Genomic DNA, 13,067 nt, shown 5'->3' with positions numbered 1-13,067 from the left:
TCGTGCTATAAGACATATTTTTGTCCCATCTCCAACCGACTTAGCATTGAAGAATGCTTTGCTAGACCGGCAATATGGCCAGTCACGTGACTTCAGTGGCGTAGGTGCGCGAGCTCTATATGCTCAAGCCAAAAGTATGTCTAATATGAAGAAATATTGCTTTGGCTCTATATCATGGCATCTAGGTGTCAAGGACCTATGTTGAAGGTAACGGGATGAGCTCCATTTAGTTAGGCCATAGCCTTGTCTAATAGAGAAAAGTGCTTTCTTTGTTACAAATCTTTTCAAGTGGTTGGTAATACAGATTTCATGATGGTCCCTATAAATAGATAGATGACTTTTTCAAAATTTATACAATATTATAAATTGTAACATCTTTTCTGATCTGGCTAGCAGTGACCATTTTATCAAATGTGGTTCCTTAACATTTGTCCAGTTCCCGAAAATATTCAAAGCATGTCCCCCCCAGTTCAGACATATTTTACTGGCTCAAATGAAGTACTGTACTATCCGAGGATGTGTTGCTATGACAACCCGGCAAATCCAATTGATCCACGTTGCTTCAGTGAACAAGCCTTTAACACTGCAAACCGCAGTATATCGAATTTAGACATGAAGGCGAAGACAAATCAGCTGACCCCCCCCCCCTTTTAGCCCGTTTAGCTTGTCTTGAGGTCAAAATTCCCGCACCCCCACCCCCACCTCCCCCGACTAATCATTTCCTACAAAGCCCACGTGGATCAAACTCGTGATGTGATTACGATTCACTTTAATCGAGACGCTCAAGTCGTGGATGGGCCTGGCTTGTAGTGGCACCATCTCATCATTTGCTCTGATAGCTTCTTAAGCATTTTTTTTTTGAGGTGGTGGGGGCTAAAACTCTCCCCCTGATGTGATTGGATGACTGCGATGGAGGCGAAAGGAGCAGCGGTTTGCCATAATATATTTCTGACAGGAGTCATGTCATTTCATTGAGAGGAGTTGGAAAATTTTTGCTGATTCTCAGGTAAGTTGGGGGGCTGAGTCGTTTAGTTGCTATCAAAGCACAGATCAACATTACAGGCAGCTCCGTTCTGAGGTTCTGGTTTCGATTCTTGGCTGCTGTCCTCATGTGTGAAGTGTGCTTTGCTTGTGGAGGTGGGGGGGGGCTTCCTCCCACATTGGACGAATGTGCCCTGTGATTGGCTGGTGACTCAGTCCAGGGTGAAACTGAAAATGGACGGATGGACGGATTGAGAATTTAGAATTTGAATCTTTTTATTGCACAGCAGATTATATGATGGTCTCTTTGTGTACTCTGAATGCAATGTCAGGTTCAACAAGTCATTTAGCCACAGGGGTCACATTTTGGCCTTAAAATAAGCATTTATAAAACAAACGTCAATACGGCCCGGTCGGAAGTCAACTCCACCCGAGGCTTAACTTGTTGCTCAGTCTAATCGTTAGTCAGCAGGTTTCCTCCGGTGCTTCCCTTTGAGTTTGATTAAATATTTCATAAACGGGCTGACAGGGCCATTGTGATTACTATGTGGTTATACTCCCACCCACCCAAAAAAGCAATTCTCCAATCTGACCTTTATCCTGATTTGCACCCAAACGTAATCACTTCTTTCTGAGCTCGTGCATCAACCTCAATCACATTCCAGTGGAATCAGTTATTTCATTTTAGGAATGAAGTAACAAAAAAAAGATAATATCTCTCCACCCAGGAGGTTTTATTGTCTGTCTTTGATTGACACTCTGTTGGAGACTTTTTTATTTTTTTCAACGGTACAGCGAATCGCCACTTTCTGCAGGCAATTTGGACGGCCACAATAATGAAAATATGAAAAGTTGAAGCTCCTCCTCCCTCTTCAACATGTGTCCTTAGCAACAAAATGCCACAAGATGGCCACAAAGTAACATTTTTATATTAGACATGGCTTTGGTCAAAGCACAAAACCAAACCTTCATTTCCAGCCTATAAGCCCCGACTTTTTTTTTCACACGCTTTCAGCGGGGGCAACGGGGCACTCAAGCGGAAAAAGTAAGTGTGAGACCGGTGGAATGTATGTGCAGAGGAAGTGACTGTTTCTAGTCTGGCACTGTTAGCGCTGTGCTAGCGTGTTACTGCTGTGTCTCAGTGATTTTTACCAGTATGTTTTTTTAATCGTCTCTGTTAGCGCGGTGCTAGCGTTAAAATCTCTGTGTACCGTCTTTTTTTGTAAATATCTCATGTTTCAACGTGGTTTTCAATGTGGGCACTTGCGGCGGATGTATGTACCAAATTACTTTTACCGGTCCAGCTCTGGTAGCGCTGTGCTAGCATGTTACTGGCGTGTCTGAGTGATTTTTACCAGTATGTTTTTTTTTTTTTTTTTAACCGGGATAGCGCGGCGCTAGTGTTAAACTCTCTGTGTACCGTCTTTCTTTGTGAATATCTCGTGTTTCAATGGAGGTTTCAATGTGGGCACTTGCGGCTTTTACACAGCTGCGGCGTATACATGTACCAAATGGTATTTCCTTTACAAACGTATTGGGTGAGGCTTATAACCAGGTGCTCTCTGTAGGCCGGGAATTACGGTATTCTTCCCACCAAAATCTACAACTAGGAAAATTCACTACATGCTAATTGTAGTTCAGTAAGTCAGAATCAAACCCATACGCAGCCATTAGTGTATGTGCCTTCGTTGTGGAAGCGGGACTATTATTCCCCACAGTTTCCATTTTGCTGTAGCGTACTATCCCGTCTCCTCTGTATTCAAGTATCTTTTTCCTTTCGGCTTGTCCTGTTAGGGGTTGCCGCAGCGTGTCATCTCAGATGAACGGACATTTGTTTGGCACAGTTTTACGCTAGATGCCCTTCCTGACGCAACACCTCTGCATTTTAGCTGGGGAGAGAAGCTTACAGGAGCTGGTATTCCCAGGCGGTCTCCCTTCCAAGTACTAACCAGAGCCAAACCCGCTTAGCTTCCGAGATTTGACGAGATCGGGCGTTTTCAGGGTAGCATCGATGGCCGTAAGCCCCTCTGTATGCAAATATGCCTCCCCTTAATTTCCTCTGTTCTTGTTTTGTTCAATGCCGTGTCTGGCGCCATTTTGGAATGAGGAAACCATGCAGAATGTTTACTATTGTGGCTGTATTCTATGCAACTGCACTGCATCACGCTGAGACGTAAAACTGAACACGATTATCTCATTAAATCCATAATTTTCAGTGCATCTTCGCCTCTCTTGGTTTGGTGCGGATAGTGCTCAATTTATGCGTAACGTTTTGCCCCTGAACGTCTCCCTCCGCAAGACGTGGGATGGTGCCGGTTTTTAGCATCTGAGAAGACGTGGCTTTCTTGTCTCTTTTTTTTTTTTTTTTTTTTTTTTGGGGGGGGGTAACCCGCTGTGCTTTTTAACCCGCCAGTGCTTCATTAATTCTGTTGGATTTAACAAGCTTTATACGGGCTGGCTGTGTTTAACAACTGGGGAAAACAATGCAGCGCGCACAACCCACAAATGCCGAGTGGTCGTTCTCGTAAATGCAGCAGGGGGAAAATATGCACTGCTGGAGGTCAAACATTGTGTCATAAACGGCTTAATTGTCTTTAGTCTGTGTGGGACGACACAGAATTTAGTCCACAAATCAGCGTGACCTTCATGGATCTTTCACGAGAGTCTATGAGAACTTCGGTTCTCATAGAAGCGGTGAGGATTCTGCACTTCGCGTTGAATATAAAATGCAAGCAACCTCTTTTGGTCCTCGCTGTATTTGTCCTCATGTAGTCTGCAGAATTAAAAACATGAACTGTATGGAAAATATACATTAAACGCGTGAGGGTGTGTGGAAAAGCGTTGGCCTCACAGTTCTGAGGACCCACCTGTGTGGAGTTTGCATGTTCTCCCCCGTGCCTGCGTGGGTTTTCTTCGGGCACTCCGCTTTCCTCCCACAACCCAGAAACATGCAACATTAATTGGACACTCTAAATTGTCTGTAGGTGTGATTGTGAGTGCGACTGTTGTCTGTCTCCATGTGCCCTGCGATTGGCTGGCAACCACTTCAGAGTGTACCCTGCCTTCTGCCCGTTGACAGCTGGGATAGACTCCGGCATTCCCCGTGACCCTTGTAAGGATAAGCGGCAAACGAAAGTGGATGGATGGATGGATGGAAACGCATGAGATTTGGTCAAGCCATGAACTAGAAGAGCTTATTTTTCAGTGCCGTGTGCAACTAAAATGAAGATTGCAAACAAAAAATGTGATACATCTGTTTGTTTTCATCCGTGGGTTTTGGGGTGTGTGTGTGTGTGTGTGTGGGGGGGGGTCAGCTTTTTGTGGGTCCCCTCAAATCTGCTTGATTTCATGTTATTACTCACTGTCTTCAAGAGCTGAATTTTCATCATTGCTAAAGGAGGTGCTATTAAATTGTATATGTCAGGACCCCAATGCACCTTTTTGCTGATATTATACAGTTTTTATGCTTAAATCCGTTATGAAGGAAGCATTTTTATTTTTCGATTATCTGCAATAAATGATTCCACGTTGCTGTATCCGCGGGAAAAGGACAGAAATGTGGCGGAGAAGGCCGATCAGGGGCGTGACGTAGGACGTTGTGACAACAACGTGGACCCGGTAGTAATACACGGTCAGAACGCCGATGAGTTTTACGATAATTCGAGTGATGAACATTAATCTGAAGGGTCCCACGAAGCTTTATGAAGGTGTTAAAGGTTATCAATTGGAGCCAGTTAGACAGCACACACGTTCAAATTCAGACGAAGGTGCTGACCACGAAGAAGCCGACACAGCAGTCAGACCCATCGTGTTGGAAATATCGACTGGTAAGCATTTGTGAAGTTCTTGTTTGGTTTAGTTAGTCATAAACTGATAAATAGTAAAGGCGTCGGTATCCTGAATGTGTATGCGAAGTTTTCAATCTTGTTTTGGAATGATGCAAACGTGTATTTCGTGATTTGTGCGTAAAATGCTTATTATTGCACCAAAACACACAGAAGCCAATAACGTAGTCTTAAAATGGGATATTTTCACAAATAATCCAATGGTAATGATAAAAATTATTATTAATTATTCCAATGTTATATATTATAATATTTTATTTTATTTATATGTATTATATAGTATATTATAATCATTATTAATAATAAATGCTAAATAATCAAATAAACCAATCCAAAAATCACTGTTTATGCAAGCACTGGATTTCCCATTACTTGAGTATAATAAAGCCTAAAGAAAAATGTTAGTTTTTCTTCTTCTTTCCGAAGGTACTGATTGAAGGAATTAAAAGGTGGGAAAAAAATGCCAGCTTCTTACCGTCCGATGCATCTTGTCCTCCAAATCCTGATTGATCCTCTGCAGAGCCGCATAGCTGTTCTGGATTCTGAACAAACGAGCAAAACAATCGCGGCGCGTTAGAATGCAAAGCACAGCGGAACGGCACGAAGAGCTAATAGCGACGCGATGGGCTGTTTATGCACAAATAAACTTGTAATCTGCTCCTGCGTTTATTGTTGCACGGGCAAAAACTTCAGTGGCTGAGATTTGTGGCAGATGCTGCATTATTGACTCAGATATGAATGTAAATCTGCTCCAAATGAAACATTGTAAATTGATGCTTCGCCCGAGTAGGAATGGAGGAGGAATTATGTGTAAATATTTAATGATCAGACATCAGTAAGCTCGTGCAGACCGCCTGAGCTCTGTTTTCTTTTATTGCTCTCTTAAAATGAAAGAAAAAAAATCCCATGTTTGTCTCTTTTTATGTTTATGTGTCTGGACGCCACGGTTATTTAATAGCACGCGTTGGCACAAAAAGAAGAGCGCCACGCTTGTGATCTTGACCTGGTGTTTTTCTCGACCACCCCACCAGCCCCTCGACCACCCCCCCCTCCCTTAGGTACTGCACCTCGGTGTTGTTTATGAATCCATGAATCAGCCATACAGACACAGACGATGGAAGAATGACCCGAGAGGGTAAAGGAGGCGAGTAAATGAACGGAGGGGGCGGACGGGTGGGGACGAGGCGTCGTTTCTCAATTGATGGAGTGGCCATTACGGCACTGAGTTCTCATTTGCGATGAGCGTTAAGAGGAGTGACTGTTGGGCTCTTAGTGTTCCTTGATGATGGAAGATTAAACTGTATAATATCAATCCCCTCATACACCCCCCCCACTCCAACGATAACATCATGTGGCTAAATTTAACTTACAGCCAGCGGGGGGAAGAAGCTCTTATCCCCACTTCCTCTACTTAGACTTTATACTTCGATTAAATCAAATCGAACAAGTCCTGGCAGCACGCACCTATGCAGTCAAATGCAATGGGCCCTAGATCCATGACGTGAGGCTAGTTTTGGCAATTTCGTACACGTGTGCAACTCGCCAGTTCCGAGAGTCGGCGCGCTGTGCCGAGTTTATTTGCGGCCAATCAACGCGGCTCTTCCCGTTCCCTTTAAATGCGAAGCAATGACATCTCTATGCAGACGAGGGCGCCACCTAATGGCAGCGATCCGTGTCACTGTTCTTGGCTGCTGATACAACAGATAATGTGAGCGGATACCTTTATTTCGTACACTGAGAACCGCTGACAATTTAAACGACCTGAGTATCTGCCCGCATGTCCTCCGATGAAATTTATCAAAATCTTGTTAGACCAACTTCCGTGCTACAAAATTTAGACATGGTCTCAGCAGCTGTAAGTTTCTTTTCTGTCTTTTCCCCATCAAATTGTCACCCTTACTGTGCCAGAACACCCAGTTTGGCGCCGACCGGTCTTGCAAATTGGCAAGCACGTGCATTGATCCTAACATTTGCGCGAAAATCTAAATCCGTTGTCTTTTTCACCCCGCCACAGATGAGCCTTCTAAGAAAATGTAGCACAATTTGTTCGGCGACGTCGATCTCCCACAAGCCTAAAAGCTTTATTAAGTGCGTAGCCGTCATTCTCAAGCCAGGGTTTGTGAGCCGTAGCTTGGGGGTCTGCAAAATAACTTTCAACAATTTGTCATATAATTAAAAAAAAATGTTTCTGACTTCATTTTCATCTCACATTTATTCTACGTGTGGTGGTACCTTGACGTACAAGTTCATTTAATTCTATGAACATGCTCCTAACTCAAATCATCTATTGAAATGAATGGAAATGCCATGAGTATCTTCCTGCCTTCCCCCAAAGACCCCAATTTTTTGTTTTTCATAAAGAAAAGAAAGCAAATACCTGCGGTCCCCAAGGGTTCTAGAAACGCCACCGCCTGCAAGAGTATGGTACTCGCACGCACCTGCGCAGCTTCTCCGTAAACTTCTCCAGCTCCTCCTGGGCCCGACGCAGTTCCGTCTCCAGGTACTGGCGGGTGGAGTCGAACTCGCCCTCCACCATCTCTAGCTTGTGCATGGTGTAGGACAGGCGCTTGCGGAGGTCCTCCTTGTGGTCCTGGAAAGAGCTGGGGAGGCAAACCGTTAGCGGGGGGTGAGGAAGTTGTTCATTTAAGAGGGGAGCACAGGCGAAGTGGACATGAAGGTGTTTGTTTGTGGACGGAGTGAAATTCAGTCTGGAAGTGAGGCGAGAGCGAGAGGTAGCATGCAGGAGACGGATGGACACGGAATACTAATCGGGAACCGTTCGCGGGGAGTCAGCGGGGCTTGGAAACAAAATCCCAGAGGTGGAACGGCGAGTTGATATTCTACAGTCGGAAATAGTCTGGCCGACCAGATGCAAGCCATCGAGATCACGACACTGCGTACGTCTGCACAACCTAATGAGATCCGATACGAGTCCCGTATCAGACACTCTGCCTTTACGAGGATAAAATGCTGGTTTTTATCGACAGTCCGAAACTTTTAACTTTAAAAGTGTTTATTATTGTGCTTGTGGTTTGCCGCGGTGCAAATATTTGTAAAATTTGGATTCTATTGCTGAATTAATCAGTCCAGGGGACTACACGATGAGCACTTGATACAGTGCACTTCCATACAACAAGAGGAAGTGCAGAACTTTGCCACGACTCAACCTTGATCGACCCATTAGCGCCAAAGACCGCAAAAGCGTGGATGTCGGCGCTGTGACGACATCTTGGAGCTTCCAACACCAAAAATGGCGTCGGTGCAATTTCATTTTGCAGCAAAAGATTTTGGCCATCGTCGCGTCCCGAGCTCGGCGGCACATGACGGATGACGTACGGTGACGTGGTGAGAAAGAAACTGGTCCCTGCTGAGCCTGAAGTTCCCCTGGAAATGTTCTTCAGGGAACTGTGGACTACAGGCGAGCCTAAACTCCCTCAGATCCTGCGGTGCCATTAGAATTGGATGAACCCGGATCTTTCTTTAGACTCAGTTATTCTTAACCTGGCTTTAATCGAACTCCCGGGGATCGGCGAGCGAGTCTCGGAGGACAAGACAAATGCAGCTTGTTTGTGCCCGGCTGTCACTGAAGCATTTTTGCACAGCATTTAGCAGGACCCGGTGTTAGTTGTGTATTCGCTGCGAGGACGGGATGACGTAGCGAGGATGGAGAACGGTTGGCTGGCGGAGTGATTGCGGATTACGAGCTACCCGGGCGCAGAGCAGCAGCCCGACTAATTGGCATCCCGATGTGGCGGCCATGTTGGTGAGGTCAATGTTCCCATCAAAGGCAACGCACAGACATTGAAATGAAATGAACTCGTCCCTCAAAGACCCTGAATTTTATGTAAATAAGGTGAAACGGGGAAGAAAAACCTTTAACGCTTGTGAAATAGCAATAACAACGAGCACAACAACTGATTTGTCCACCACCTGCTGAATTCGCTTTAATCGAGTCAGCGCCAGTGGCCTTTGATGTTTCCGTAGTTTGATGGCTAATGCGCGACGTGAGACGAGGATGCCTAATGGCTATGAAAAGATGCCACATTAGCTTGAAATGGCTTTTTAATGGTGGCGAGTTCCTTTTTGTCCTCAGTCCCGATGAATGGAAAGGATCCCCGCACCGGCTAACGAGCGCGATGTCGATGATCTCGTCTTACCTTCGTTTTTGATGTTTGCAACCATTTCTCTGGCTTTTGAGGGCTGTTTTGCCAATGTATATCTTTTTCATAGCTTTGTGTCTGCCTCAGCTCACGTGCGTGATGTAAGTTGCTGCCGCCGCCGGCGCCGAGATTGAACACTAACCATAAAGCAAATCTCCTAAGTTTTGCCTGGGGAGGCACACAGCAGTTGGCTATCTGCGACGACCCTGGCGAGAGAGCAGAGAGGGGAGAACAAACAAAGACAGCTTTTGAAGCGGCACACATTTTGGGCGGAAGGAACATTTTGTTCTGTTGAGCAAAGAAGATTGGTCTTTGTTTGTGTGCTTTCGGAAAAGCGGCAGAGCGCAGCAGCGGGTGCGATTCAGGAGAGGATGCGGCTCGTCCCGTTGAATCAAGTCCCATTGAAGAGATTCGCGCTTGTAATCCAAAACATGGGCAGGCCACCCCCAAAGCTTCTAACAATACCGGGAATAATGTCAGATCTTTATAGCTAAAAATACTTTCACTTCATCTGGGTCTGCAGGAACAACATGTATTAGTATTGTAAAAGAGAATTAAAAAAAAAAGAGGGAAAAGTCTGAAAAAATTAAAGATAAAAAAAATCGCCATTTTACCAGAATAGTTATAAATAATAGAAAAAAATTAAGAATAATGTTGATTGCTGTGTGAAGAAAAAAATGGTGAGATAGAAAGTTTGCTTTCATGACAATGAAGCTGTATTATCAGGAAAATTTTGTTTTTTTCATTTTCTATTTTTTATTTATTCCATATTTCACTATAAATGAAGAAGTTGTTGCACCACATAAGAAAAGCAATATTTTTATTACAATTAAGTTGTAAAAAAATATATATTGTGAAAAAAATTGCTTGAAGTTGAAAAAATTTCCAGAAAAAAGTCTGAATAATGGTAATAGTCTTGTTGAGCGACATTTTAAAAATCATCTTGTGGCAAAAGTAATCATTTCATGAAAACGAAAGGTGGGATAGGCTCCAGCACACCCCTGACGCTTGTGAGCATAAGCGGCTACAAAAATGGAATGGCTGGATAATATCGGACAAAATAGTTACAATGGTATCTGTAAAAAGTCAACATTTTACATCAATAAAGTCAGAATCTTGAGGGGAAAAGTCAACATTTTAATAGGCTTATGTTGTCATATCGGGAGAAAAAAGTCGGAATAGGAATAAAGTTATAATTTAATGTGGACTAAGTCTTAATTAGTACCACATTTTCCTGTATGGTGACATTTAACTTTGAACACGTTCAACGAGGTTCATGCACTGCCAACAACATTTACAGGCAGCAGCGATTTAAAAAAAAAATAAATAAATAAATAAAAAGTGGTTGTATATCAAAACTTGTTGACAGGATGTTGAACAGCAGCTGACCAAAGCTAACCTGAATTGAATGAATGAGAAGACAGAATATACGTTTTTCTCGTGCACGGCGGCGTTTCATGGAAAGCGGCCTGCAGACGGCGGATGTATTGAGCGCCGGGCGAGGTTATTCCTCAATACGTCGGCGCCACCATCGGCGTGTGCGCGGGCGTCTGTTACGCTGCCTCGCGTGAACCCGGCGTGAGCTGACAGAAAAAAAGAAAAAGTCAACTTTGTTCCCTTTGTTTTGTGCGGCCGCAATTGATGAGCCGTGTGCGTATGAAATATCAACGACGGGGAGATTGTTTACATGTACCTCCTCCAAAGTATTTGAGTACACTCTGTATTGGAGTAGAACTCCAGTTTCAGTCAGTTGTGGGGGTGGGGGGAGAGGACTGTAATCGGAGGGCAGCCAAAATGGTTTGTATTTGCCTATTGATACTTTTCATTGACGTCACGCTGACCACATGTTTTTTTTTTTTGTTAACAACGCCAATTTAGACAGCAAGATCGTGTCTACATATCACGGCTTGGAAACGATAAGTATAAACAGTAATGTTTTGGCTACGGTTATCGTTTGATCTTTTATCTTGAAAGTCCTTTGACAAACCAACGCTGTAACCAGAGGCAAGCTATCGTACTTATCGTACATAGCAAGCGTGGCGTAATTGTGATTGTGTCGACGTCAGCGGGGCGCAACTAGACAGGACGATAAGGAAGTGAGCTAGAGAGGTTGGCAGGGGGAAAAGCGAAATAAATACCACCCACGTTAAAAAGTACAGTTGGACTCACGTCTATGTTATTTAATAACGCGACAGCAAGATCATAACATGGTGTCAGAGTGACGGTAGTATAACTACGGACTGACGAAAAACAAAAATGAACGAAGGTGACAACGAATTGACCACGATGTATATGTAACGTACGCCTCGTACGTTCCGTGTTCCAAGCCTGAGGATGAACCGGGACTCATCCAATTTACCAGATGCGTGGCAGAGATTCAAGCAACACGCCGGACTCGTGTTCACGGGACCGCTTACAAACAGAGCTGAGGAGGAAAAGTGAAGTTTCCTCCTGGTGTGGATCGGAGGTAAAGGACGAGGTGTCTGCAATACGTGGACTCTGACCGGAGACGAAGATAAGTTGCAAAAAACATATTACGAAAAATTCTCTGATTACCTCACTCCGAAAACAAACCCCAGATTTGCTAGATATAAATTTCATGAGAAGGCCCAAGGTAACGGTGAGTCATTTGAGCACCTTGGGACAGAACTCGAGCTGTTGGTTAAAGACTGTAACTGCACAAACAGCGATGAGATGAGACCGCATAGTTTTAGCACCAAGTGTGTGCGAAACGTTACACAGCCAGAGGATTAACATAACATAGGACAGAGAGATCACGCTCGAAAAAGCAATCGGCATAGCCCGCTCCCACGAGTTAGCAAAAGTGCAGCTAAAAGGCTCTGGCTAGCGACAGCCACGAGGTTCACGTTATCCACCGCAAACCTGCTAGGAGGCCTCCGTAAAGATATATAACAAGCGTGGAGGATACCGCCGTAAATTAGCTGAATGCCCAGCTAAAGGTAAACAATGCCCGAAATGTCAAATCCCTTTTTCCGTCCGTTCTTACAACCATAAGCCACACAATGAAATACCATGATGAAAAGGCCCTAACATGCTTATAAGCAAGACAATATTCACAAAAAGATCACTAAAAATCATTGTATTGTAGTTTTGCCATCCAGTATGGCGTCCTAAACAAAAGTCATGTGACTCATGACGTCACATGACAAGTATATATTGCTAGATGGTAGAAAGACCCATTTTTTTCCCCATCAGAATAACAATGAAGGTCCTAATCTTCACTTCTACATAGTTGTTTGGCCACAAATTATAATGTTTATACTAGAGATGGGTGAGCACAAGACGGCAAAAAGATAAAAATAATGAAATATATTGTAAAAAAAAAAAGATTCAAATTAGGACTAGTTCAATTCCAGTCCTTATTAAATACAAAACTGTCTTTGTAACATTACATCTGTATTAATATGACTTTAACCAAAACTTTTTTTCCTTGAGATGAGGAGTGAGGAGTGAGAAATGAGTTGCTTTTGCAAACATTTCTGGTAAAAATCGGCCCCCGCGAGACGTTCCGGCGAGTCTCGAGCAGCCAAGTAAGCAGAAAGGCCGAAATACAAAACCGGCGACGCCCGCAGCGCAACTTTTATCTCCTCCCGCAGAGCGGCGGCGTTGCGCTTCGACAACAAACCCCGCCGCACGTTTTTCTTTTTTTCTGGCCTGTCGCCTTTCCTTAGCGCCGTCGCAAATTATTATTTTTAATCTTCCTCCGACACCGGCTGGGGGAAACAATGGCGGTTTCTGGAAGCGCCGCGACGACGCTCGCCTATGTGGCTTTTCTTATCTGTGCGGACCCAGAGGCAGAGCCGGCAAGACGACGCAAATAGTTGCTGGATTGCAACTCCAGTGCGGTTACACACGCACACACACACACACACACGACTCCCTGAGGTGTGTGTGATTTCCCGGGAGGATAAACCACAGCTTGCTAGCTCAGGTGCTGTTGGGTGAGGTAAACACGCAGAGGAACAAGTCTTAAAACCTCTCGAAAGTCCTGATGGGATGCTGCGGCACAGTATGCAAATGAGCCTGACACTTCTGTCCTGGATTATTACGCACATTAAGG

General features: G+C 44.3%; 2 protein-coding genes and 1 pseudogene across 3 annotated transcripts in view; all 3 read right to left on the bottom strand.

Annotated features, from left to right (window-relative positions):
* Positions 1–9,356, bottom strand: part of LOC133513010 (brain-enriched guanylate kinase-associated protein) — a 34,227-nt gene extending 24,871 nt beyond the window's left edge. Inside the window, exons 1-3 of one of the 2 annotated variants that reach the window (XM_061843214.1) lie at positions 8,984–9,356; positions 7,265–7,426; positions 5,302–5,368 (exon numbers count right to left, since the gene is read on the bottom strand). In XM_061843214.1, coding sequence (XP_061699198.1) covers positions 5,302–5,368; positions 7,265–7,426; positions 8,984–9,054 — 300 coding nt within the window. In that variant the 5' untranslated portion in view covers positions 9,055–9,356. The remainder of the gene's footprint in view (positions 1–5,301; positions 5,369–7,264; positions 7,427–8,983) is intronic. The other variant, XM_061843213.1, reaches the window with a different exon arrangement.
* Positions 1–13,067, bottom strand: part of LOC133513012 (tryptophan--tRNA ligase, cytoplasmic-like) — a 78,331-nt gene that overhangs the window by 55,021 nt on the left and 10,243 nt on the right. The window lies entirely within an intron of this gene.
* LOC133513882 (5S ribosomal RNA) lies at positions 2,882–3,004 on the bottom strand (annotated as a pseudogene).

This window comes from Syngnathoides biaculeatus, chromosome 15 (genome assembly GCF_019802595.1).
Source record: "Syngnathoides biaculeatus isolate LvHL_M chromosome 15, ASM1980259v1, whole genome shotgun sequence".
NCBI lineage: Eukaryota > Metazoa > Chordata > Actinopteri > Syngnathiformes > Syngnathidae > Syngnathoides > Syngnathoides biaculeatus.
Note: the sequence above shows the minus strand (reverse complement) of the source record. Positions and strands in the feature narration are given on the sequence as shown.